General features: G+C 49.9%; 2 protein-coding genes across 10 annotated transcripts in view; one reads left to right on the forward strand and one right to left on the reverse strand.

Moving 5' to 3' along the window:
• GOLGA2 (golgin A2) overlaps window positions 1-15,105 on the reverse strand; it is a 135,737-nt gene extending 120,632 nt beyond the window's left edge. For 3 of the 9 annotated variants that reach the window (XM_063936623.1, XM_063936622.1, XM_063936620.1), the window contains exons 1-2: window positions 14,892-15,102; window positions 753-869 (exon numbers count right to left, since the gene is read on the reverse strand). In XM_063936623.1, the coding sequence (XP_063792693.1) occupies window positions 753-869; window positions 14,892-15,047 (273 nt within the window). In that variant the 5' untranslated portion in view covers window positions 15,048-15,102. Of the gene's footprint in view, window positions 1-752; window positions 870-14,891 lie in introns of all 9 variants that reach the window. The other 6 variants (XM_063936619.1, XM_063936617.1, XM_063936616.1 and 3 more) reach the window with 3 other exon arrangements.
• A 4-nt stretch (window positions 15,106-15,109) lies between these two features.
• Window positions 15,110-23,062, forward strand: SWI5 (SWI5 homologous recombination repair protein). The gene is made up of 6 exons (XM_063938496.1): window positions 15,110-15,181; window positions 15,806-16,011; window positions 19,678-19,726; window positions 20,528-20,649; window positions 20,743-20,837; window positions 22,056-23,062. Exons 1-6 carry the CDS (start codon window positions 15,110-15,112, stop codon window positions 22,118-22,120), a joined length of 609 nt encoding a protein of 202 aa, XP_063794566.1. The 3' UTR covers window positions 22,121-23,062.
• Window positions 23,063-26,797: the final 3,735 nt, after the last annotated feature.

Here is a 26,797-nt window from a genome sequence, read left to right on the forward strand (position 1 = left end):
TTGCCAGCAGTACTATCCACTTTCATGCATCGCTAACCATTACTCAGATAGCTCCAACATGTAACAATGGAGGATCTACAAAACACTACTAGATTTTCAAAATGAAATGATACTGGTCAGCTGTAGGCTCCGTCTCACAAGTAGATAGGCAAGTCAGAAACAACTTTAACACAAGTCTTTGTTTCCGCCAGCAAGACGATTTAAAACTTGCAATTCATTTTAATATTAATGGAGTTGAGCGGCAAAATCTGTGGTAATTTCAAAGTCTGCCATGCAAATTCTGAAACAAGCTAGCCATTTTACTTTAAGGCTCATCACCGCTTAGTAAGAGATTTTTACTAAAGGTGCCACTCTCCATAGTCAGGAGCCCTCAGAACAACCACCATAAGGAACAGCCCACTAGCCAACAAACCAAATTAGCAATTTGGATCCTGGAATTGGGGTTTGCTCTATATCCAGCTGCTGTTAGTGCTGAAAAGGAGTAGAAGACCCTAATTTCTATGCAGACAATTCATGGGTTGCCAGATTAAGGAAAACCAGTATATAAAAATCTACAAAAAGGATCTGTAAGGCATTTTAAAATGTACATCAGTTGGTGCTTTTTATCCAGTATATACCAGAAATGAGAAGATACCACCAGGACAGGAAGAGAACAGGCATTTAACATTAGTAATTAAAAAGATACCAGAATGAATAAGTTGTGCTGTCTGTACTGGGCGAGACACGGTACATAACGCTAGCAAGCCACTTACCGGGTCTGGGGAGAGGCGATTCGGGGTGTCAGGATGGCTGTTTGACTCTTTTCCCTTTTTCTTCTTCTTGCCGCCTGCAGGAGCTGGAGGGGTTGTCTTTTGTTGATATTCCTTCAGCTGCAAAATAGAAGTGCAAAATTATAATCAGCTCATCCACTAACAGCACAGCACGAATATACCACAGCAATCTCAGGGATTGTAGGCCTTATTCAGGTTTGTCAGCAAACAAAAAAAAAGCAGACTAATGGGCCCTACACACTTAGAGACGTTGACGGGCGATATGAACAATAGGTTGTTCATATTGTTTAGTGTGGAGGTACCGACGATGAACGATGCACGTCCCCGCGGTCATTCATCGTTGGTTTTCCATCGTTTTCCAATGCAAGTCAATTTGGATGATAACGATCATCATTCAGATTGAACATCGGCCAAAATCGCCGACATCGCTAAATGTGTAGGGCCCATAATGGACAAAACCATGCAGCACTGTAGGTGGGGAAGATGTAACATGTGCAGAGATTTAGATTTGGGTGGGGTGTGTTCAAACTGAAATCTAAAATTGCAGTGTAAAAATAAACCAGTATTTACCCTGCACAGAAAAAAATATAACCCACCCAAATCTAACTCTCTGTAAGCGCCTTGGAGCAAAGAGGAGTTTGCTTTCAGGTGTAGACTGCCATTGAAGTAGTGCAGAACCAGAAATGTTTTGATTTTGTAGAGAAAACCCGTATGATCTTGCCCTGCATGGATTGTCAGAAGAGCTTGCTCAGTGCATACTACCAGATTTTATTAAAATCTATCTCGTATTTAGTCATTGACATGCAGAAAGTAAATGCTTACATTTCACAACATTTCTCTCATTAAGCAATGGACTACGCCATTAGCTCAAAATACTATGACCCACCCAAAAAGTAAATTATCCCAATTCAACTACATTGTAGAATAGATGTCAATATAATTGTCCATTTTGCTCAATCACAAGTGTGAAGCAACACGTATGCATGTCCAATCTTTAGATTTAGTTGTATGTTAAACCCCTGTAATTACGAGGGGTGTGCAATAAGTTTCCGGATGTGCAGTGCATAGGTAGACACAATCTGACTATCTGGTTGTGAACTCTAATCTTTGACTAAAGTTCTTGTGAAATGTCAAGGCACAGAACCATATGTAAGCAACACTGCTCACTGAAGAAGTCAGCATGTTCCCTTCCTTCAAGAACTCATTATGGAGCTCAACAGAGGTCACTGGAGAGTCATGATCTTCTACGACTACAAGAGTGGTCTGCGACAAGAAGACAGTTTTGAACGACTATGAGCTGCTTTTGGAGAGGAAGCACAATACCGAACCACTGTATTTGAGAGTGTTGTAGAATTTTGGTACAGGAGATGGTCTCTGGAAGAGGAGTGTTGTGGCCAACCTGTGTCTGCCATCACAGAGGACAACATTACTGCCGCGCGGGCCACAGTTAAGGTGGACACCAGGGTAACTGTGGACCAGCTAGTAAGGAGATAGGCATCTCAATGATTAATCCGCTTGGTGTGAGCAAAATTTCTGCACGCTGGGAGCCCCATCAGACTCTGACTCAAGAGCAGGAGGTGGCTCGGGTGACTTGGTGCTGCAGCATGCTGACCAGGTTTTATGGTGCTCGCTCAAACTCTGTCTGGAGATCATCAGTGGCGATGAATCCTGGATTTACATTTTTGACCCAGAGACCAAACTACAGTCAGCCCAGAGGAGTTCTGGCGCGAGTGCAGCATGAACAAGCAGATGTTGGCTGTTTTTGTGGCCAAGACTGGTCATGTAGCTACCATAACACTCGTGCAGTAGCGCACCGATACTGGGGACTGGTATGACAACCAATGTTTACCACAAGTTATGGAAGCTATTTCCAGGCACAGTCCAAGAACTTGCGCTTGCGGTACTCTTCTCCATCATGACAATACACCTGCCCACAAGTCCAGGAAAGTGGTGGATTTTATGGACTATGAAAGCATCCAGGAGCTTGGTCATCCGCCATACAGTCCAGACCTGGCCCCCTGCGACTTCTTCATGTTCCCACAAATCAAGTAGAAGATGTGTGGGATTCGTTTTGGAGTCATCTGAAACTGCAGTGAAGACCATCAAGTGGTTTGAGCGCATGCAACATGGCATAGACTCCTCAGGCGAATACTTTACATAGAAACACTGAATATAACCATATGGCCCATCCAGTCTGCCCAGGTTTGTAAATATCATATTTTTTGTGCATCTGGAAACTTATTGCACACCACAACTTACTGTATTATAGATGGGAGTAGGGTGAGTGCTAGTAAATAAGTGCAACAGCAGCAAAGGTGCACTACTGTATTATAGATGGGAGTAGGGTGAATGCTAGTAAATACATGTGACAACAGCAAGGGTGTACTAGTATGAGTACTGGAACAAAATGAAGACAGTCACATATCTCTACATTTATACTGATGTCAGAGCATTGATAGAAACTTCTCAAAGTCCCATGCAGCACAGTATACGGTGTACGAGAGAGTCCCATGCAGCACAGTATACTGTGTACGAGAGAGTCCCATGCAGCACAGTATACTGTGTACGAGAGAGTCCCATGCAGCACAGTATACTGTGTACGAGAGAGTCCCATGCAGCACAGTATACGGTGTACGAGAGAGTCCCATGCAGCACAGTATACGGTGTACGAGAGAGTCCCATGCAGCACAGTATACGGTGTACGAGAGAGTCCCATGCAGCACAGTATACTGTGTACGAGAGAGTCCCATGCAGCACAGTATACTGTGTACGAGAGAGTCCCATGCAGCACAGTATACTGTGTACGAGAGAGTCCCATGCAGCACAGTATACTGTGTACGAGAGAGTCCCATGCAGCACAGTATACTGTGTACGAGAGAGTCCCATGCAGCACAGTATACTGTGTACGAGAGAGTCCCATGCAGCACAGTATACTGTGTACGAGAGAGTCCCATGCAGCACAGTATACTGTGTACGAGAGAGTCCCATGCCGCACAGTATACTGTGTACGAGAGAGTCCCATGCCGCACAGTATACTGTGTACGAGAGAGTCCCATGCCGCACAGTATACTGTGTACGAGAGAGTCCCATGCAGCACAGTATACTGTGTACGAGAGTCCCATGCAGCACAGTATACTGTGTACGAGAGAGTCCCATGCAGCACAGTATACTGTGTACGAGAGAGTCCCATGCAGCACAGTATACTGTGTACGAGAGAGTCCCATGCAGCACAGTATACTGTGTACGAGAGAGTCCCATGCAGCACAGTATACTGTGTACGAGAGAGTCCCATGCAGCACAGTATACTGTGTACGAGAGAGTCCCATGCAGCACAGTATACTGTGTACGAGAGTCCCATGCAGCACAGTATACTGTGTACGAGAGAGTCCCATGCAGCACAGTATACTGTGTACGAGAGAGTCCCATGCAGCACAGTATACTGTGTACGAGAGAGTCCCATGCAGCACAGTATACTGTGTACGAGAGAGTCCCATGCAGCACAGTATACTGTGTACGAGAGAGTCCCATGCAGCACAGTATACTGTGTACGAGAGAGTCCCATGCAGCACAGTATACTGTGTACGAGAGAGTCCCATGCAGCACAGTATACTGTGTACGAGAGTCATCTCCCATAAATACTGCATGCAATGTTGAAATGGATGCAAAACAAATTCACCTATCTATATTGGGCTAACATAATTAAAATGCATTTACCTGGTTTGAAAATATGTAATAACGCCCTTATGCACAAGCCACAACCACTTACAGTAAATATCCCTGCATGTGTGAGCAAGCTGACAGCCACCCACAAGCCCAATGTCTGAGGGATAGGTACAGTTTTCAGAACAGGTGAACAAGCAAATCAGGGATTGACACAAAGCTGTCCGCTGCAACCTCAACAAATGAATAGTTAAGGCTCTTCCAGCCCCAGCCTTTACTAGAATCCAGAAGAAATACAGTATTCTTTGAAAGGACAATAGGCCACTTGTGGGGAACCGGACTTGCAAAAATGAAATAATCCTTCCAAAGAAAACTGGAAGTAACTGTAACGCTCCAGGTCTAATTCCTTCACTAAAATAAGAATTTACTTACCGATAATTCTATTTCTCATAGTCCGTAGTGGATGCTGGGGACTCCGTCAGGACCATGGGGAATAGCGGGCTCCGCAGGAGACAGGGCACATCTAAAAAAGCTTTTAGGTCACATGGTGCGTACTGGCTCCTCCCCCCTATGACCCTCCTCCAAGCCTCAGTTAGGTACTGTGCCCGGACGAGCGTACACAATAAGGAAGGATCTTGAATCCCGGGTAAGACTCATACCAGCCACACCAATCACACCGTACAACTTGTGATCTGAACCCAGTTAACAGTATGATAACAAAACGAAGTAGCCTCTGAAAAGATGGCTCACAACAACAGTAATAACCCGATTTTGTAACAATAACTATGTACAAGCATTGCAGACAATCCGCACTTGGGATGGGCGCCCAGCATCCACTACGGACTATGAGAAATAGAATTATCGGTAAGTAAATTCTTATTTTCTCTAACGTCCTAGTGGATGCTGGGGACTCCGTCAGGACCATGGGGATTATACCAAAGCTCCCAAACGGGCGGGAGAGTGCGGATGACTCTGCAGCACCGAATGAGAAAACTCCAGGTCCTCTGTAGCCAGAGTATCAAATTTGTAAAATTTTACAAACGTGTTCTCCCCTGACCACGTAGCTGCTCGGCAAAGTTGTAATGCCGAGACCCCTCGGGCAGCCGCCCAAGATGAGCCCACCTTCCTTGTGGAGTGGGCCTTTACAGATTTAGGCTGTGGCACGCCTGCCACAGAATGTGCAAGATGGATTGTGCTACAGATCCAACGTGCAATCGTCTGTTTAGACGCAGGAGCACCCATCTTGTTGGGTGCATACAATGTAAACAACGAGTCAGTTTTTCTGACTCCAGCTGTCCTTGAAATATATATTTTTAATGCTCTGACAACGTCCAGTAACTTGGAGTCCTCCAAGTCGCTAGTAGCCGCAGGCACCACAATAGGCTGGTTTAAGTGAAATGCCGAAACCACCTTAGGGAGAAATTGAGGACGTGTCCTCAATTCTGCCCTGTCCGAATGGAATATCAGATATGGGCTCTTGTATGACAAAGCTGCCAACTCTGAAACTCTCCTGGCAGAAGCCAGGGCCAACAGCATGGTTACCTTCCATGTAAGGTATTTTAATTCTACCGATTTTAACGGCTCAAACCAATGAGATTTGAGAAAATTTAGAACCACGTTCAAATCCCACGGTGCCACTGGAGGCACTATTGGGGGTTGTATATGTAGTACACCTTTTACAAAAGTTTGTACTTCAGGCACTGACGCCAATTCCTTCTGGAAGAAAATTGATAAGGCCGAAATTTGAACTTTAATGGACCCCAATTTTAGGCCCATAGACAATCCTGCTTGCAGGAAATGTAAGAATCGACCCAATTGAAATTCTTCCGTTGGAGCCTTCTTGGCCTCACACCACGCAACATATTTTCGCCAAATGCGGTGATAATGTTGTACAGTCACTTCCTTTCTAGCCTTAATCAAGGTAGGAATAACTTCCTCTGGAATGCCCTTTTCTTTTAGAATCCGGCGTTCAACCGCCATGCCGTCAAACGCAGACGCGGTAAGTCTTGGAACATACAAGGTCCCTGCTGAAGCAGATCCCTTCTTAGAGGTAGAGGCCACGGATCCTCCGTGAGCATCTCTTGAAGTTCCGGATACCAAGTTCTCCTTGGCCAGTCCGGAGCCACCAGTATCGTTCTTACTCCTCTTTTCCGTATAATTCTCAGTACCTTTGGTATGAGAGGCAGAGGAGGGAACACATACACTGACTGGTACACCCACGGTGTTACCAGAGCGTCCACAGCTATTGCCTGAGGGTCTCTTGACCTGGCGCAATACCTGTCCAATTTTTTGTTGAGGCGAGACGCCATCATGTCTACCTTTGGTTTTTCCCAACGGTTCACAATCATGTGGAACACTTCTGGATGAAGTCCCCACTCTCCCGGGTGAAGGTCGTGTCTGCTGAGGAAATCTGCTTCCCAGATGTCCACTCCCGGGATGAACACTGCTGACAGTGCTATGACATGATTCTCCGCCCAGCGCAGAATCCTTGCAGCTTCTGCCATTGCACTCCTGCTTCTCGTGCCGCCTTGTCGGTTTACGTGGGCGACTGCCGTGATGTTGTCGGACTGGATCAACACCGGCTGACCCTGAAGCAGCGGTTTTGCCAGACTTAGAGCATTGTAGATCGCTCTTAGCTCCAGTATATTTATGTGAAGAGACGTCTCCAGGTTTGACCACACGCCCTGGAAGTTTCTTCCCTTTGTGACTGCTCCCCAACCTCGTAGGCTGGCATCCGTAGTCACCAGGACCCAGTCCTGTATGCCGAATCTGCGGCCCACTAACAGATGGGCAGTCTGCAGCCACCACAGGAGAGACAACCTTGTTCTCGGTGACAGTGCTATCCGCTGATGCATGTGCAGATGCGATCCGGACCATTTGTCCAGCAGATCCCACTGAAATGTCCGTGCATGGAATCTGCCGAATGGAATCGCTTCGTACGAAGCCACCATCTTTCCCAGGACTCTTGTGCATTGATGTACTGACACCGTTCCTGGTTTTAGGAGGTTCCTGACAAGTTCGGATAACTCCCTTGCTTTCTCCTCCGGGAGAAACACCTTTTTCTGAACCGTGTCCAGAATCATTCCCAGGAACAGCAGCCGAGTTGTCGGGGTCAATTGAGATTTTGGAAGATTCAGAATCCACCCGTGTTGCTGAAGCACTACCTGGGTTAGTGCTACACCGACTTCCAGCTGTTCTCTGGACTTTGCCCTTATCAGGAGATCGTCCAAGTAAGGGATAATTAATACGCCTTTTCTTCGTAGAAGAACCATCATTTCGGTCATTACCTTGGTAAAGACCCGAGGGGCCGTGGACAAACCAAACGGCAGCGTTTGAAACTGATAATGACAGTCTTGTATCACGAACCTGAGATACCCTTGGTGTGAGGGGTAAATTGGGACATGCAGATAAGCATCCTTTATGTCCAGGGACACCATGAAGTCCCCTTCTTCCAGATTCGCTATCACTGCTCTGAGTGACTCCATCTTGAACTTGAATTTCTGTATGTACAGGTTCAAGGATTTCAGATTTAGAATAGGTCTTACCGAACCGTCCGGCTTCGGTACCACAAATAGTGTGGAATAATACCCCTTTCCCTGTTGTAGGAGGGGTACCTTGACTATCACCTGCTGAGAATACAGCTTGTGAATGGCTTCCAAAACCGACGTCCTTTCTGAGGGAGACGTTGGTAAAGCAGACTTTAGGAACCGGCGAGGGGGAAACCTTTCGAACTCCAGCATGTAACCCTGAGATATTATCTGCAGGACCCACGGGTCCACTTGTGAGTGAGCCCATTGATTGCTGAAAATCTTGAGTCGACCCCCCACCGTTCCTGTGTCCGCTTGTAAAGCCCCAGCGTCATGCTGATGGCTTTGTAGAAGCCGGGGCGGGCTTCTGTTCCTGGGCAGGGGCTGCGTGCTGCCCTTTCTTACCCTTTCCTCTGCCTCTCGGCAGATAAGACTGTCCTTTTGGTCGCTTTTTATAGGAGCGAAAGGACTGCGGCTGAAAAGACGGTGTCTTTTTCTGTTGTGAAGGAGTCTGAGGTAAAAAGGTGGATTTGCCGGCAGTTGCCGTGGTCACCAGGTCCGAAAGACCGACCCCAAACAATTCCTCTCCTTTATATGGCAATACTTCCATATGCCTCTTGGAATCCGCATCACCTGACCACTGTCGCGTCCATAAACTTCTTCTAGCAGATATGGACATCGCGCTTACTCTTGATGCTAGAGTACAAACATCCCTCTGAGCATCTCGCATATAAAGAAAAGCATCCTTTAATTGCTCTAGAGTCAATAAAATACTGTCCCTATCCAGGGTCTCAATATTTTCAGTCAGAGAATCCAACCACACTACCCCAGCACTGCACATCCAGGCTGAGGCTATTGCCGGTCGCAGTATAACACCCGTATGTGTGTATATACTCTTCAGTGTAGTTTCCAGCCTCCTATCTGCTGGATCCTTGAGGGCGGCCGTATCAGGAGACGGCAACGCCACTTGCTTTGATAAACGTGTGAGCGCCTTATCCACCTTAGGGGGTGTTTCCCAGCGCGCCCTAACCTCTGGTGGGAAAGGGTATAATGCCAACAACTTCTTTGAAATTAGCAATTTTCTATCGGGGGTAACCCACGCTTCATCACACACATCATTCAATTCCTCTGATTCTGGGAAAAATACAGGTAGTTTTTTCACCCCCCACATAATACCCCTTTTTGAGGTACCAGCAGTATCAGAGATCTGTAACGCCTCCTTCATTGCCGTGATCATATAACGTGTGGCCCTATTGGAAAATACGTTTGTTTCTTCACCGTCGACACTAGATTCATCTGTGTCGGTACCCGTGTCGACTGACTGAGGTAAAGAACGTTTTACAGCCCCTGACGGTGTCTGAGACGCCTGAACCGGTACTAACTGGTTTGCCGGGCGTCTCATTTCGTCAACTGACTTTTGCAGTGTGCTGACATTATCACGTAATTCCATAACTAAAGCCATCCATTCCGGTGTCGACTCCCTAGGGGGTGACATTACCATCATCGGCAATTGCTCTGCCTCCACACCAACATCGTCCTCATACATGTCGACACACACGTACCGACACACAGCAGCCACACAGGGAATGCTCTAATCGAAGACAGGACCCCTTAGCCCTTTGGGGAGACAGAGGGAGAGTTTGCCAGCACACACCAAAAGCGCTATAAATGTATAAAAACAACCCTAGAAGGTGTTGTTTACTATATATGCGCTCTTAATATATAAATATCGCCAATTTATGCCCCCCTTCTCTTTGTTACCCTGTTTCTGTAGTGCAGTGCAGGGGAGAGTCCTGGGAGCCTTCCTCACCAGCGGAGCTGAGCAGGAAAATGGCGCTGAGTGCTGAGGAGAATAAGCTCCGCCCCTTTTTCGGCGGGATTTTTCTCCCGGTTTTTAAGAAACTGGCCTGGGTCAAAATACATACATATAGCCTTAATGGGTATATGTGATGTATTTCTTTTGCCACTAAAGGTAATTATATTGCTGCCCAGGGCGCCCCCAGCAGCGCCCTGCACCCTCCGTGACTGAGTCCGTGAGCCGTGTGACAACAATGGCGCACAGCTGCAGTGCTGTGCGCTACCTTCATGAAGACTGTGGAGTCTTCTGCCGCCTGTTTCCGGACCTCCGTTCTGCCGTCTCTTCAGCGTCTGTAAGGGGGATCGGCGGCGCGGCTCCGGGACGAACCCCAGGCTGACCTGTGTTCCGACTCCCTCTGGAGCTAAGTGTCCAGTAGCCTAAGACTCCAATCCATCCTGCACGCAGGTGAGTTGGAAATCTCTCCCCTAAGTCCCTCGATGCAGTGATCCTGTTGCCAGCAGGAATCACTGAGATTGAAACCTAAAAAAAAAAAAAAAAAAACTTTTCTAAACAGCTCTTTAAGAGAGCCACCTAGATTGCACCCTCTCGGACGGGCACAAAAACCTAACTGAGGCTTGGAGGAGGGTCATAGGGGGGAGGAGCCAGTACGCACCATGTGACCTAAAAGCTTTTTTAGATGTGCCCTGTCTCCTGCGGAGCCCGCTATTCCCCATGGTCCTGACGGAGTCCCCAGCATCCACTAGGACGTTAGAGAAAATAGGCTTTCCCCCTATTGCAAGAAATTATACCATTTATTACCATTACTGTACATTATTTATCGGTTAGCGAGTTTGTTCCATTTATTGACACAAAGGCTCATAATTTATCCAATGATCAGGACATGCTTTATATTTCTGTTTATTCTTAATGCTATCCTCAAAACACTTTGGTAGTTGCATATTCCATATATTTTCCCCACCTTGTACATGGCCTGTCACCCTCCTCATCCCAATCACAGACCCTGTACATGGCCTTTCACCCTCCTGCTCCCATCCCAGACTCTGTACATGGCCCGTCACACTCCTCATCCCAATCACAGACCCTGTACATGGCCCGTCACCCTCCTCATCCCCATCCCAGACCCTGTACATGGCCCGTCACCCTCCTCATCCCCATCCCAGACCCTGTACATGGCCCGTCACACTCCTCATCCCCATCCCAGACCCTGTGCATGGCCCGTCACACTCCTCATCCCCATCCCAGACCCTGTACATGGCCCGTCACACTCCTCATCCCCATCCCAGACCCTGTACATGGCCCGTCACACTCCTCATCCCCATCCCAGACCCTGTACATGGCCCGTCACACTCCTCATCCCCATCCCAGACCCTGTACATGGCCCGTCACACTCCTCATCCCAGACTCTGTACATGGCCCGTCACACTCCTCATCCCCATCCCAGACCCTGTACATGGTCCGTCACACTCCTCATCCCAGACTCTGTACATGGCCCGTCACACTCCTCATCCCCATCCCAGACCCTGTACATGGCCCGTCACCCTCCTCATCCCCATCCCAGACCCTGTACATGGCCCGTCACACTCCTCATCCCCATCCCAGACCCTGTACATGGCCCGTCACACTCCTCATCCCCATCCCAGACCCTGTACATGGCCCGTCACACTCCTCATCCCCATCCCAGACCCTGTACATGGCCCGTCACACTCCTCATCCCCATCCCAGACCCTGTACATGGCCCGTCACACTCCTCATCCCCATCCCAGACCCTGTACATGGCCCGTCACACTCCTCATCCCCATCCCAGACCCTGTACATGGCCCGTCACACTCCTCATCCCAGACTCTGTACATGGCCCGTCACACTCCTCATCCCCATCCCAGACCCTGTACATGGCCCGTCACACTCCTCATCCCCATCCCAGACCCTGTACATGGCCCGTCACACTCCTCATCCCCATCCCAGACCCTGTACATGGCCCGTCACCCTCCTCATCCCCATCCCAGACCCTGTACATGGCCCGTCACACTCCTCATCCCCATCCCAGACCCTGTACATGGCCCGTCACACTCCTCATCCCCATCCCAGACCCTGTACATGGCCCGTCACACTCCTCATCCCCATCCCAGACCCTGTACATGGCCCGTCACACTCCTCATCCCCATCCCAGACCCTGTACATGGCCCGTCACACTCCTCATCCCAGACTCTGTACATGGCCCGTCACACTCCTCATCCCCATCCCAGACCCTGTACATGGCCCGTCACACTCCTCATCCCAGACTCTGTACATGGCCCGTCACACTCCTCATCCCCATCCCAGACCCTGTACATGGCCCGTCACACTCCTCATCCCCATCCCAGACCCTGTACATGGCCCGTCACACTCCTCATCCCCATCCCAGACCCTGTACATGGCCCGTCACACTCCTCATCCCCATCCCAGACCCTGTACATGGCCCGTCACACTCCTCATCCCCATCCCAGACCCTGTACATGGCCCGTCACACTCCTCATCCCCATCCCAGACCCTGTACATGGCCCGTCACACTCCTCATCCCCATCCCAGACCCTGTACATGGCCCGTCACATTTCCTTCCCATCCCAGACTCTCTACATGGCCGGTCATCCCCTCCTTCCTATCCCAGACCTTGTACATGGCCTGTTACCCCCTCCTTCCCATCGCAGACCTTGTACATGGCCGGTTACCCCCTCCTTCCCATCGCAGACCTTGTACATGGCCTGTCACCCCCTCCTTCCCATCGCAGACCTTGTACATGGCCTGTCACCCCCTCCTTCCTATCGCAGACCTTGTACATGTCCTGTTACCCCTCCTTCCCATCCCAGATCCTGTACATGGCCAGTCACCCTCCTCTTTCCCATGCCAGATCCTGAACATGACCTTTCACCCCCTCCACTCATCCCAAACCCTGTGCATGGCCTGTCACCGCCTCCTTCCCATCCCAGACACTGTACATGACCCGTCATCGTCACCACATGCCAGAAACTGTACATGGCCCGTCACCCTCTCCACATCCCAGACCCTGTACATGGCCTGTCACCACCTCCTTCCCATCCCAAACCCTGTACATGGCCTGTCACCTGCTCCACATCCTGGACCGGGCCCGTCACCCCCTTGTCCCATCCCAGATCCTGTACATAGCCTATCATAGACTCTGTACATGGCCCGTCACACTCCTCATCCCCATCCCAGACCCTGTACATGGCCCGTCACCACCTCCTTCCCATCATAGACCCTGTACATGGCCCGTCACCCCCTCCTCCCTATCCTAGACCCTGTACATGGCCCGTCACCCCCTCCTCCCTATCCTAGACCCTGTACATGGCCCGTCACCCCCTCCTCCCTATCCTAGACCCTGTACATGGCCCGTCACCCCCTCCTCCCTATCCTAGACCCTGTACATGGCCCGTCACCCCCTCCTCCCTATCCTAGACCCTGTACATGGCCCGTCACCCCCTCCTCCCTATCCTAGACCCTGTACATGGCCCGTCACCCCCTCCTCCCTATCCTAGACCCTGTACATGGCCCGTCACCCCCTCCTCCCTATCCTAGACCCTGTACATGGCCCGTCACCCCCTCCTCCCTATCCTAGACCCTGTACATGGCCCGTCACCCCCTCCTCCCTATCCTAGACCCTGTACATGGCCCGTCACCCCCTCCTCCCTATCCTAGACCCTGTACATGGCCCGTCACCCCCTCCTCCCTATCCTAGACCCTGTACATGGCCCGTCACCCCCTCCTCCCTATCCTAGACCCTGTACATGGCCTGTCACTCCCTCCTCCCTATCCTAGACCCTGTACATGGCCCGTCACCCCCTCCTCCCTATCCTAGACCCTGTACATGGCCCGTCACCCCCTCCCAGGGCCTGTCACCCCCTCCTCCCTATCCTAGACCCTGTACATGGCCCGTCACCCCCCTCCTCCCTATCCTAGACCATGTACATGGCCCGTCACTCCCTCCTCCCTATCCTAGACCCTGTACATGGCCCGTCACCCCCTCCTCCCTATCCTAGACCCTGTACATGGCCCGTCACTCCCTCCTCCCTATCCTAGACCCTGTACATGGCCCGTCACCCCCTCCTCCCTATCCTAGACCCTGTACATGGCCCGTCACCCCCTCCTCCCTATCCTAGACCCTGTACATGGCCTGTCACCCCCTCCTCCCTATCCTAGACCCTGTACATGGCCTGTCACTCCCTCCTCCCTATCCTAGACCCTGTACATGGCCCGTCACCCCCTCCTCCCTATCCTAGACCCTGTACATGGCCCGTCACCCCCTCCCAGGGCCTGTCACCCCCTCCTCCCTATCCTAGACCCTGTACATGGCCCGTCACCCCCTCCTCCCTATCCTAGACCATGTACATGGCCCGTCACTCCCTCCTCCCTATCCTAGACCCTGTACATGGCCTGTCACCCCCTCCTCCCTATCCTAGACCCTGTACATGGCCCGTCACCCCCCTCCTCCCTATCCTAGACCATGTACATGGCCTGTCACTCCCTCCTCCCTATCCTAGACCCTGTACATGGCCCGTCACCCCCCTCCTCCCTATCTTAGACCCTGTACATGGCCTGTCACCCCCTCCTCCCTATCCTAGACCCTGTACATGGCCTGTCACCCCCTCCTCCCTATCCTAGACCCTGTACATGGCCCGTCACCCCCCTCCTCCCTATCCTAGACCCTGTACATGGCCCGTCACTCCCTCCTCCCTATCCTAGACCCTGTACATGGCCCGTCACCCCCTCCTCCCTATCCTAGACCCTGTACATGGCCTGTCACCCCCTCCTCCCTATCCTAGACCCTGTACATGGCCTGTCACCCTCTCCTCCTATCCCACACCCTGTACTGTCACCATAGTGGTGCCTGTCTGTCATTCCCCCTGCACTATGGGCTGTCAGTTCCCCTGCACTATGGGCTGTAGTCCCCTCTACCGCACAGCGAGCGCCACCTCACCCACTACCTGACACAACTGTCACTCGCATACCCCCTGACACCTCCCATCTACCCCTGGACGTGTCGCCTACCGCCCATACCGGGACTCCAGCTGCCATCGGCAGAACCCGGACACGCCGTCACTGGTACTGGACTAGTGGGCTTACCTTCCTCCGGGCCGCCGCCAGCTTGTGCTGCCTGTCGTCAGCCATCCTGGGTCCGGCCGGGGAACACGTCACCGCGCGCCCACAATGCCCTGCGCCGCGCGCCCCCAGAGCCGTGCGCGCCCCCGTGACGTCACTGCCAGCTGTACCTATCACCATGCCAGGGGGGACGGTCCCAGGGGCGTGGCCGCTAAACCAGTGTCATCATTACGCTCCCGGACATGCGAGTGTCAGTATATGGGCGTGTCCTACCTCCATCTCGGGGTGATATTTGTGTGGACACTCCCACCAGGGTTGGTTCTATGGTAGATGCTAGAATCAAGTGGGCTAAGGGACCTTTTCCGTAAGGGGGAGGAGTTACGACGCAAGGGGGAGGAGCTAGGCCAGCGGGATAGTTCCTCTACTATCCACGCCACCAACTATTACCTTTAGTAATTAGGTGGTGAGCGAAGCGGAGCGGAGCGAGCCACCGTGCCCGAAGCGTGGCGAGCGAAGCGAGCCCGCGAGGGTACTTTTCGGGTACCCTGTTCGCCCGTAGCTCCTCCCCCTGGTGACGTAGCTCCTCCCCTCAATACGTCACAAGGTCCCTTCAGCCCCTCCGATATAGAACCAACCTTGGTTCTATATCGGAGGGGCTGAAGGGACCTTGTGACGTATTGAGGGGAGGAGCTACGTCACCAGGGGGAGGAGCTACGGGCGAACAGGGTACCCGAAAAGTACGCTCGCCACGCTTCGGGCACGGTGGCTCGCTCCGCTCCGCTTCGCTCACCACCTAATTACTAAAGGTAATAGTTGGTGGCGTGGATAGTAGAGGAACTATCCCGCTGGCCTAGCTCCTCCCCCTTGCGTCGTAACTCCTCCCCTTTACGGAAAAGGTCCCTTAGCCCACTTGATTCTAGCATCTACCTTCCCACCAGCCCCTCGTTCACCAGGATTATCATGTGACAGGTCAGCTGACCCGGAGTATCTCTTTGGAGTGCGAGGCGCTAGAGGCTAGAGCACAGTTTCTATTAGTAACTTACTGCAGGAGCTGCACCAGACTGGAGTCACCTACAGGCTCAGGGCTTCCCCAGAGGGGGGCCAGCCAGGCTTCCTCCCTCACCCCCAGGAACAGGCCCTGCAGGTGAGCTGTGGCCAGACCTCAGTAGTTTCAGATTAGTGCAGTGCAGGGTGACTTCCTAATTCAGCCCCATCTCCACCACTCATGTAGAGTTGGACGTGAACACAGTTTGACTTTTCAGTTTAGCAAAATTTGTCGACTTCTACTGTGCAAAACATTCTCACGCATTCTTCCCAGTGGTGGCCCGACGCGTTTTCATCTCAGAGAGGCGGGGGTGGGGTGCATTCGCACAATGTGGATCACTTGTAGGTGCTCAACCACTGGTACAACTTGTGAGCTTACAATCATGGCGATGTACGGTCGCTTCTGGTTGGCTAATGCTGGGTACACACTAGGCCGAGGCATCGGCCAAGCCAGTGACCTATCTACATGCTTACCGAAGTGTGATGTGTTGTGCCTGACGTTGCAACTGGGTGTGCGTGTTTACATGCGCCCACCCAGTAGCGATGTCGGTCACCAGCGGCCTTTGGAGCAAGTGGCTGCCGCCTGTACCCACAACACAATGCATCAATGTCTCTGCAGATATATCGGCCATCAGCTGTGCTGCAGGGCCGGCGCAATAGGTCTGCACATGTGGTAGGGAACATAGGGGGTCATTCCGACCCGATCGCTCGCTGCAGTTTGTCACAGCGATCGGGTCGGAACTGCACCGGCGCCGCAATGCGCCAGCGCATGGCAGCCGTCCGTGCCTAGCGATCGCCTCTGAGGCAGAGGCGGTCGCTGGGTGGAAGGGGGCTGGATGGCGGCATCAAGCCGCCGTTTAGGGGGTGCGGTCCGGCCAACGCAGGCGTGGCTGGACCGTTGGGGGGGCGGGCCGCGGCGGCTGCGTGATGTAACACGCAGCCGTTGTGGGCCGGGGAGCGACGAGTAGCTCCCAACCAGCATGCTAAATCTGCGCTGGTCGGGAGCTACGGTTGAAGTGCAAAGGCATCGCCGCTGTGCGATGCCTTTGCACTTCTGCGGGGGGGGCGGCGGCACTGACATGCGGGGCGGACTGCCCTAGGCAGTGCCTGAATGTATTTTATGTTTACGCTTTCATAGAAAGTACAGTAGATGGGTTACCGGTTCATACTCTGCTGCTTTACACTAGGATCGCATACAGCTGATGCACTACACAAAATGAAGTCTGCCTCGTACGGTGGGCCTAATTCAGAGTTGATCGCAGCAGCAAATTTGTTAGCAGTTGGGCAAAACCATGTGCACTGCAGGGGGGGGGCAGATATAACATGTGCAGAGAGAGTTATGGGCCCTACACACTGGGCGATAATACTGAAAGATATGAACGATCTCGTTAATTAATTAACGAGATACCATTCATATCTTTTAGTGTGGAGGCACCAGCGATGAACGATGCGCGGCCCCGCGCTCGTTCATCGCTGGTGCCCCGTCGCTTGTGCATGCAGGCCAATATGGATAATGTCATCCATATTTGCATACACTGCTATGGTGACGGGGGGAGTGAAGAAACTTCACTCCCCCCATCACTGCCCGGGCTGCTCGGCGGCGGATCACAAAGTGTGTAGGGCCCATTGGATTTGGGTGTAGTGTGTTCAAACTGAAATCTAAATTGCAGTGTAAAAATAAAGCAGCCAGTATTTACCCTGCACAGAAACAATATAACCCACCCAAATCTAACTCTCTCTGCACATGTTATATCTGCCACACCTGCAGTGCACATGGTTTTGCCCATCTCATACTTGCCTACTTTTGAAAAAGCATGTCAGGGAGATATAACAGTAACACCTATCAGCGCGGACTTGTACCGCTACATCGGAGAGACGTGTCCTAAAATGACTTACATCCAAATGTAAATGAGCCCCAAAGTTAGTAAGATCTACTTGTTGAAGAAAAGACTCATATTTGTTTGTGTATTGTGTTTTACAAGAGGTTCCATATATTGTAAGTGGCCATGAGAAACTTTATTTAAAATGCATATAGCCATAGGGATCTTTGTGCCTTATAATGCAGGGAAATGGCACTGATGATCCCATTTGAATGTATGTATCTCTGATTTCTCTCTTTCCCCAAGAATGTAACAGCTGCATAAAGGGGATAAGGTGCAATCAGGGAGATTGATGGACTAATCAGGGAGTCAGGGAGATTGCTACTATTTCAGGGAGTCACCTGCAGAATGCGGGAGGGTAGGCAACTATGGGGGTAATTCCAAGTTGATCGCAGCAGGAATTTTGTTAGCAGTTGGGCAAAACCATGTGCACTGCAGGGGAGGCAGATATAACATGTGCAGAAAGAGTTAGATTTGGGTGGGTTATTTTGTTTCTGTGCAGGGTAAATACTGTCTGCTTTATTTTTACACTGCAAATTAGATTGCAGATTAAACACACCACACCCAAATCTAACTCTCTCTGCACATGTTAAATCTGCCTCCCCTGCAGTCAGTGCACGTGGTTTTGCCCAACTGCTAACAAAATTCCTGCTGCGATCAACTTGGAATTACCCCCTATGGCCCAACTGCTAACAAATTTGCTGCTGCGATGAACTCTGAATTACCCCATGTATCTCATCTCACTTATCTCCTTCAGATTGCAAGGGCCTTTCATCTTGTGTTTCATTGTTTTCTGTAGTGTTTGTCAAGATTTGCATTCACAGTGTGTTTTCCTGGATTGTGTGGAATTGAAAAATGCGGTGCCTTGAAACAAACATCCGTCTTCTTCCAATTTCCAAACTGCCTTGAACTTCTTATTAGTTAGAAATAGAATAGATATTAGTATTTGTATGCAATACATCACAGGTTCTCAAACTCGGTCCTCAGGACCCCACACAGTGCATGTTTTGTAGGTAGCCCAGCAGGTGCACAGGTGTATTAATTACTCACTGACACATTTTAAAAGGTCCACAGGTGGAGCTAATTATTTATTTGTGATTCTGTGAGGAGACCTGCAAAACATGCACCGTGTGAGGTCCTGAGGACCGAGTTTGCGAACCTGTGCAATACATAAATCTTCAGTGTCCGTCCCCCCCACAAAAAAAAAAATAGTATACCAAAAAGTAATAACAATATAAAAATTGAAATGTCATCATTTAATAAGTGTTCATCCCCTTTGGTGTACCCTGTCACATCCCAACAAACAGAATGTGAGATATTTTATAGTACAAAGTATTTAGATTTCAGATTAGTGCATTGTTTTTTTGTGAAAGGTGATTGTTGTAATAGTCATCTGGGGTAAGGACCTGATTCAGCTTCAGTTGCAGTTTTGCTAAATAAGCAAACTGCTATCACTCGCTTGCTGGGGGCCGCCCAACGTGCTTATAGCTGCGAGCGATACGATCGTAATGCAGTTGCGACCGTATTGCTGAATAATGGAATGCCCCTCTGCCTGTGCAGCCTGGCTGTGAAGTCGTGCTGCCGGTATTTTCCCCATTGCGCCGTTTTTGCTGCCAGAATTTATTTTACCTTCATGGTAATTGTGAGGGGGAAATTAATAAATGGTTTGTCAATGGCCAAAGGTCTTGAGATTATTCAGTTATGTGACCAAGATTTTGTAAATGGGGCTAACCTGGGCTCCCACTGTTACAACACACAGCTCCTTCTGTAGCAGTAAGACAGGGAACGTTGTGAGTGGGGGGTACAGAAGACTTACAATATGGTCTGAGGTGTCCTTTATGGACCATATATCTATGTCCTTTTCATTGTCATTTGTTTTAACCTAGAACGTCAGTGGGAATCCGCCGAAATTGCAACATTGGATTTAAATCTCCGGTAAGTGGAATATGATGTCACCACAAATACAAAATTCATCCTTTTCTCTTTACAGTGTATATTCTCTGTCCAGAAATAAAGCAGAATAAAAAACATTCTTGTTACATTTTGTTTACTTATATTCTAGTGTAAAGACTCTTCCTTGTGGTTTTAAAGTGGGATATTATTTTTATTCATAGCTAATCTAAACTTTTTTTAAATCTTTCATAAGGTGTAAAACACAAAGTCAGTTTGTCTACCATAGGCTGCGTATGTCTGAGTGACAGTCTCATTAACCACATCATAGTAAGATAAATTCATATTGGTTGGTTGGCAGTGTTCTGTGGTATTCTGTGTAGTCTATTTGTATGGGCACTTTGTGTTTCCAAAAACAGATCCTTGCCTCTGACCTGTCGCCAGTTTCCACAGCATTATAATATCCTGCTGAGAGGTGGCTTCTAGTGCATGCAAACGTGGTCTGTGCTGCATGTTCTCTGCGTCCGACTCTTAATCAGGCCCCAAGTTATTTTGTTGTAAAATTTTAAAAAGTGGTCACTAAGTGTATTGGCCTTGTCCTCTATTACCAAGACCCCATTCCTCATTCAGTCGCAGTGTGGTTGAATACAGTTGGTTCAATAAATCAATCACAGACCTGTGTATGGTACTCCATGTGTTTTCATTGGATTTTCCCAGTTGATCCCTATATGGCAGTTTCCATGATCTCACACAAGATGACTGGAGACAGAATGTTGATGTGGAGGGCTGTGACTAGGTTTTGGGATGTGTTTGACAGACAGGTTTTCACACATTGACTTTTCCCAGGTTCAGTCTCTCAATCTGAGCCGGCCTCCCGGAGCCCATGAGGATACCCTGGAAAGAGAGATCTCAGAACTGAAGCAGAAGGAGGCCTCTCTAGATAAGGATATCGCACAACTGGAGGCAGAGTAAGTATATTCACAGTACGTATTATTTTCATCCTCACAGCAGTGTTGTTCTTCTATATTGTTTTCTAACCAGCATGTATTCTATTTTATTAGAGGTTACCATCTTGCAGAATTAGACAAGCACATCTCCCTTCTTCACCAGTACAATGAGTTAAAGGATACAGGGCAGATGTTATTAGGCCGACTGGGTAAGAGATTCACTGTGCAGTCATCATTCGCTTTTTAATTAGACATTGATTTAAAGGTTGTGTTCAGCAAAGCAGTGTTAAAAGCCTTCTAGAGGATTGTCTCTGGACCACTTGGTTGGCCAGGGACATTAGTTCATACCAGGTGCCTGGAGGAGAAATAGGTGGTGGTGATCCTCTGTCCCCTCCCCTCTGGCGTTTGCGCAGTAGCATAGCTGAGCGGGCAGTGGAAGAATCCTGCCAGTTTTGAATAATCTCCAGCCACTCCCCCCCCCCCCCCCCCCCAGTTGTCTCCAACCTCGTTTACCTGTGTTTCTGTGGCACCAGTCTCACCACCACCACCACCCCAGCATTGCTTCAGCTCCAGCCAGCCCCCTTCTATCTCCCCAGCTAGCCAACTTCTGTCTCTCCAGCCCCTGCATCCCTCTGCCTTCAGCCTGCAGCTACTTAACCTTGTGCTTCTCTTCACACAATGGCTTCTCTGTCAGCGGTGCCAAGTGACATCAGTTACCCCATTTCACAATAAAAATTAAACTTTATTGTACCAGGTAGCTGCCAACAAGCGAAAAGGGTTTCCCAGGAACTGACAGATCTATCTATAACTTCTGCCTGCTCCACTATAGTGATCAGCAGAGCACCGACAGCGGTTATAAATGGATTTATCTGTGCCCCTTGTGCCACCCTGACAGCTGTTACCCAGAAGCCAGTGCTTCCATCGCCATTGGTAGTTCCCCCACTGGCTGCCACAGCCATCTATACGCTTGCACTGCGAGTTTTGTATTGTCAACTCATAGTATTTTTATTTGGATATCTGGCTATTATTGGTGATTATGGGTTGGATTCAATTGGCCGACTTGTATCTCCAGGCTTTACCGCACGGAGCTATGTAACTACAGGCACATTTGCTTGCTTGGTAAGTTTGCAGCTAATGGGTGTTAACCAATAGATTCCAGGTTAAGTGCACGGATTCATGGGTTAACGCGTCCATGGTGGCTGCAGTAGATGCAGAAAGCCCACTTACCGCAGATTTCTGTGGTAAGTGCAGCCTTCAGGCTAACCACAGGCTGCAATGGAATAGCCCCGGGCACTTAACCCAGGAGCAGGCACCGCAGGTAATTGAATCTGACCCATTTATGTGAAAAAATATAATGAGAGCATAACCAAGAGCAGGGAATGGACTATTGTCTTTCTAATTAGTCATTTCATTTTCTTTGCAAACAGCTTTTCTGAGGGGAGTCACCACCAAAGATCTCTATGCAGAGTTTGGCATGGATTTGGACGATTAAAGACGAATGTAGAATATAACTACCCCCGCCCCCTTCTTCTTCATGTCTTAAAGACGAGAACAGTATGTTAGACTTTGGTGCCTTTTGCAGCACCAGATCTAGAGTTTCATACTGCTCAATATATGAGCTAAGGAAAGGGACAATGCCCTTCATTATAATTTGGTATATATTTTGGGGCCAATACAGCAGCCTCGGACGTTCTGAGGCAGATGTATTAAGCCTGGAGAAGGGATAAGGAAGTGATAAAGAAGTGATATGTGGAAGGTGATACCGCACCAGCCAGTCAGATCCTAAAGGGGGGTACTCACGGGAGAGATGTGTGCTGAGCGATCTTAACACTGACCGCTCAGCACACATCTCTCACCCCGCTCAGCACAGCGCGATGTGCTGAGCGAGGGGGAAAGCCGACGGGGGGCCGCTCACTCCACACAACGGTGAAGTGAGCGACCCGCTAGATTGAGCCTGCATGCAGGCTCAATCTAGCATCGGCGATAGCGATGCGCGGGGCCGCGCATCGCTATCGCTGGAGGGCATACACACGGCAGATCCGTGCTTAAAATCTAAGCAATCTAGCAAGATTGCTTAGATTTTAAGCACGGATCTCTCCGTGTGTACCCCCCTTAACTGTCATTTTTCAAATCCGTAATGATTGGCTGGTGTGTTATCACCTTCCACTTATTACTGCTTAATCACTTTTTTATCCCTTCTCCAGGTTAATACATATGCCCTTCTGTTTGTTGTCAAGCTGTTACCAGGCCGTGCAAGCCATTGGTTGGTTGATGGGTAGTTTAACTCCAATAGGTGGGACATTGATGGCTTAGAATGTTACCAACTAAAATGTAGGATTCCTCCCAGTGAAACAAACCTGTGGAATGGATTTTATCATTTTCATGTTAATAAATATATATATGATAGAGAGAAAATAAAATCTAAGTAAATGTGTGTGCGTCTTTTTAATGTTCAGTAACAGGTCTTTCTGCAGCAAAGCATTTTTGTGCAAATGGTCTGAAAACATAGATTTATTTTTTTTGTTTATGTCAACCATCCTAATACAAATGTTAGGCAACTGCAGCATTCCGTAGCATTCCCTCCTGCATTAGGCTTTTCTCTGACGTCCTAGTGGATGCTGGGAACTCCGTAAGGACCATGGGGATTAGCGGCTCCGCAGGAGACTGGGCACAAAAGTAAAAGCTTTAGGACTACCTGGTGTGCACTGGCTCCTCCCCCTATGACCCTCCTCCAAGCCTCAGTTAGATTTTTGTGCCCGGCCGAGAAGGGTGCACACTAGGGGCTCTCCTGAGCTTCTTAGTGAAAGTTTTAGTTTTAGGTTTTTATTTTCAGTGAGACCTGCTGGCAACAGGCTCACTGCCTCGAGGGACTAAGGGGAGAAGAAGCGAACTCACCTGAAGTGCAGAGTGGATTGGGCTTCTTAGGCTACTGGACACCATTAGCTCCAGAGGGACCGAACACAGGCCCAGCCTCGGAGCTCGGTCCCAGAGCCGCGCCGCCGGCCCCCTTACAGAGCCAGAAGCAAGAAGCCGTATTATCAGGCGCAGTTCTTTCGGCCCCATAAGGGCAAGCGGGCAAAAGGCGCCTCATTTATGCCCCGTGGCAGAGGGAGAGGAAAAAGGCTGCAACAAACAGCCAGTTCCCAGGAACAAAAGCCCTCTCCCGCCTCCGCAAAGTCCTCAGCATGACGCTGGGGCTTTACAAGCAGACACGGTGGGGGCCCGTCTCAAGAAGTTCAGTGCGCAGTGGGCCCACTCGCAGGTGGACCCCTGGATCCTCCAAGTGGTTTCTCAGGGGTACAAATTGGAATTCGAGACGTCTCCCCCTCGCCGTTTTCTAAAGTCTGCTTTACCGACGTCTCCCTCAGACAGGGAGGCAGTATTGGATGCCATTCACAAGCTGTATTCCCAGCAGGTGATAATCAAGGTACCCCTCCTACAACAGGGAAAGGGGTACTATTCCACACTATTTGTGGTACCGAAGCCGGACGGCTCGGTGAGACCAATTTTAAACCTAAAATCCTTGAACACTTACATACAAAGGTTCAAATTCAAGATGGAGTCACTCAGAGCAGTGATTGCAAACCTGGAAGACGGGGACTATATGGTGTCTCTGGACATCAAAGATGCTTACCTACATGTCCCAATTTGCCCTTCTCACCAAGGGTACCTCAGGTTTGTGGTACTGAACTATCACTATCAGTTTCAGACGCTGCCGTTTGGATTGTCCACGGCACCCCGTGTCTTTACCAAGGTAATGGCCGAAATGATGATACTCCTTCGAAGGAAGGGAGTTTTAGTTATCCCTTACTTGGACGATCTCCTGATAAGGGCAAGATCCAGGGAACAGTTGGAAGTCGGGGTAGCACTATCTCAGATAGTGCTGCGCCAGCACGGTTGGATTCTCAATATTCCAAAATCTCAGCTGCTCCCGACTACCCGACTCCTATTCCTAGGGATGATCCTGGACACAGTCCAGAAAAAGGTGTTTCTCCCGGAGGAGAAAGCCAGGGAGTTATCCGAACTAGTCAGAAATCTCCTAAAACCAGGCCAAGACTCAGTGCATCAATGCACAAGGGTCCTGGGAAAGATGGTGGCTTCTTACGAAGCAATCCCATTCGGCAGATTCCACGCAAGAACCTTCCAGTGGGATCTGCTAGACAAATGGTCCGGGTCGCATCTTCAGATGCATCAGCGGATAATCTTGTCACCAAGGACAAGGGTGTCTCTCCTGTGGTGGTTGCAGAGTGCTCATCTTCTAGAGGGCCGCAGATTCGGCATTCAGGACTGGGTCCTGGTGACCACGGATGCCAGCCTGAGAGGCTGGGGAGCAGTCACACAGGGAAGAAATTTCCAGGGCTTGTGGTCAAGCCTGGAGACATCACTCCACATAAATATCCTGGAGCTAAGGGCCATCTACAATGCTCTAAGCCTAGCAAGACCTCTGCTTCAAGGTCAGCCGGTGCTGATCCAGTCAGACAACATCACGGCAGTCGCCCACGTAAACAGACAGGGCGGCACAAGAAGCAGGAGGGCAATGACAGAAGTTGCAAGGATTCTTCGCTGGGCGGAAAATCATGTGATAGCACTGTCAGCAGTGTTCATTCCGGGAGTGGACAACTGGGAAGCAGACTTCCTCAGCAGACACGACCTCCATCCGGGGGAGTGGGGACTTCACCCAGAAGTCTTCCACATGATTGTGAACCGTTGGAAAAAACCAAAGGTGGACATGATGGCGTCCCGCCTCAACAAAAAACTGGACAGGTATTGCGCCAGGTCAAGGGACCCTCAGGCAATAGCTGTGGACGCTCTGGTAACACCATGGGTGTACCAGTCAGTGTATGTGTTCCCTCCTCTGCCTCTCATACCCAAGGTACTGAGGATCATAAGAAGGAGAGGAGTAAGGACTATACTCGTGGCTCCGGATTGGCCAAGAAGAACTTGGTACCCGGAACTTCAAGAGATGCTCACAGAGAAGTGGCCTCTACCTCTAAGAAAGGACCTGCTTCAGCAGGGACCCTGTCTGTTCCAAGACTTACCGCGGCTGCGTTTGACGGCATGGCGGTTGAACGCCGGATCCTGAAGGAAAAAGGCATTCCGGATGAAGTCATCCCTACCCTGATCAAAGCCAGGAAGGATGTAACCGTGCAACATTATCACCGGATTTGGCGTAAATATGTTGCGTGGTGCGAGGCCAGGAAGGCCCCTACAGAGGAATTTCAACTGGGTCGTTTCCTACATTTCCTGCAAACAGGACTGTCTATGGGCCTAAAATTAGGGTCCATTAAGGTTCAAATTTCGGCCCTGTCGATTTTCTTCCAGAAAGAACTGGCTTCAGTTCCTGAAGTTCATACTTTTGTCAAGGGGGTACTGCATATACAGCCTCCTTTTGTGCCTCCAGTGGCACCTTGGGATCTCAATGTAGTTTTGGGTTTCCTAAAATCACATTGGTTTGAACCACTCTCCACTGTGGACTTAAAATATCTCACTTGGAAAGTGGTAATGTTGTTAGCCCTGGCTTCAGCCAGGCGTGTCTCAGAATTGGCGGCTTTATCCTATAAAAGCCCTTACCTAATTTTTCATACGGACAGGGCAGAATTGAGGACTCGTCCTCAATTTCTCCCTAAGGTGGTTTCAGCATTTCACTTGAACCAGCCTATCGTGGTGCCTGCGGCTACTAGGGACTTGGAGGACTCCAAGTTGCTGGACGTAGTCAGGGCCCTGAAAATATATGTTTCCAGGACGGCTGGAGTCAGGAAATCTGACTCGCTGTTTATCCTGTATGCACCCAATAAGCTGGGTGCTCCTGCTTCTAAGCAGACTATTGCTCGTTGGATTTGTAGTACAATTCAGCTTGCACATTCTGTGGCAGGCCTGCCACAGCCTAAATCTGTAAAAGCCCATTCCACAAGGAAGGTGGGCTCATCTTGGGCGGCTGCCCGAGGGGTCTCGGCGTTACAACTTTGCCGAGCAGCTACTTGGTCAGGGGCAAACACGTTTGCTAAATTCTACAAATTTGATACCCTGGCTGAGGAGGACCTGGAGTTCTCTCATTCGGTGCTGCAGAGTCATCCGCACTCTCCCGCCCGTTTGGGAGCTTTGGTATAATCCCCATGGTCCTTACGGAGTTCCCAGCATCCACTAGGACGTCAGAGAAAATAAGAATTTA

The sequence above is a fragment of the Pseudophryne corroboree genome, chromosome 8 (genome assembly GCF_028390025.1).
Source record: "Pseudophryne corroboree isolate aPseCor3 chromosome 8, aPseCor3.hap2, whole genome shotgun sequence".
Classification (NCBI taxonomy): domain Eukaryota; kingdom Metazoa; phylum Chordata; class Amphibia; order Anura; family Myobatrachidae; genus Pseudophryne; species Pseudophryne corroboree.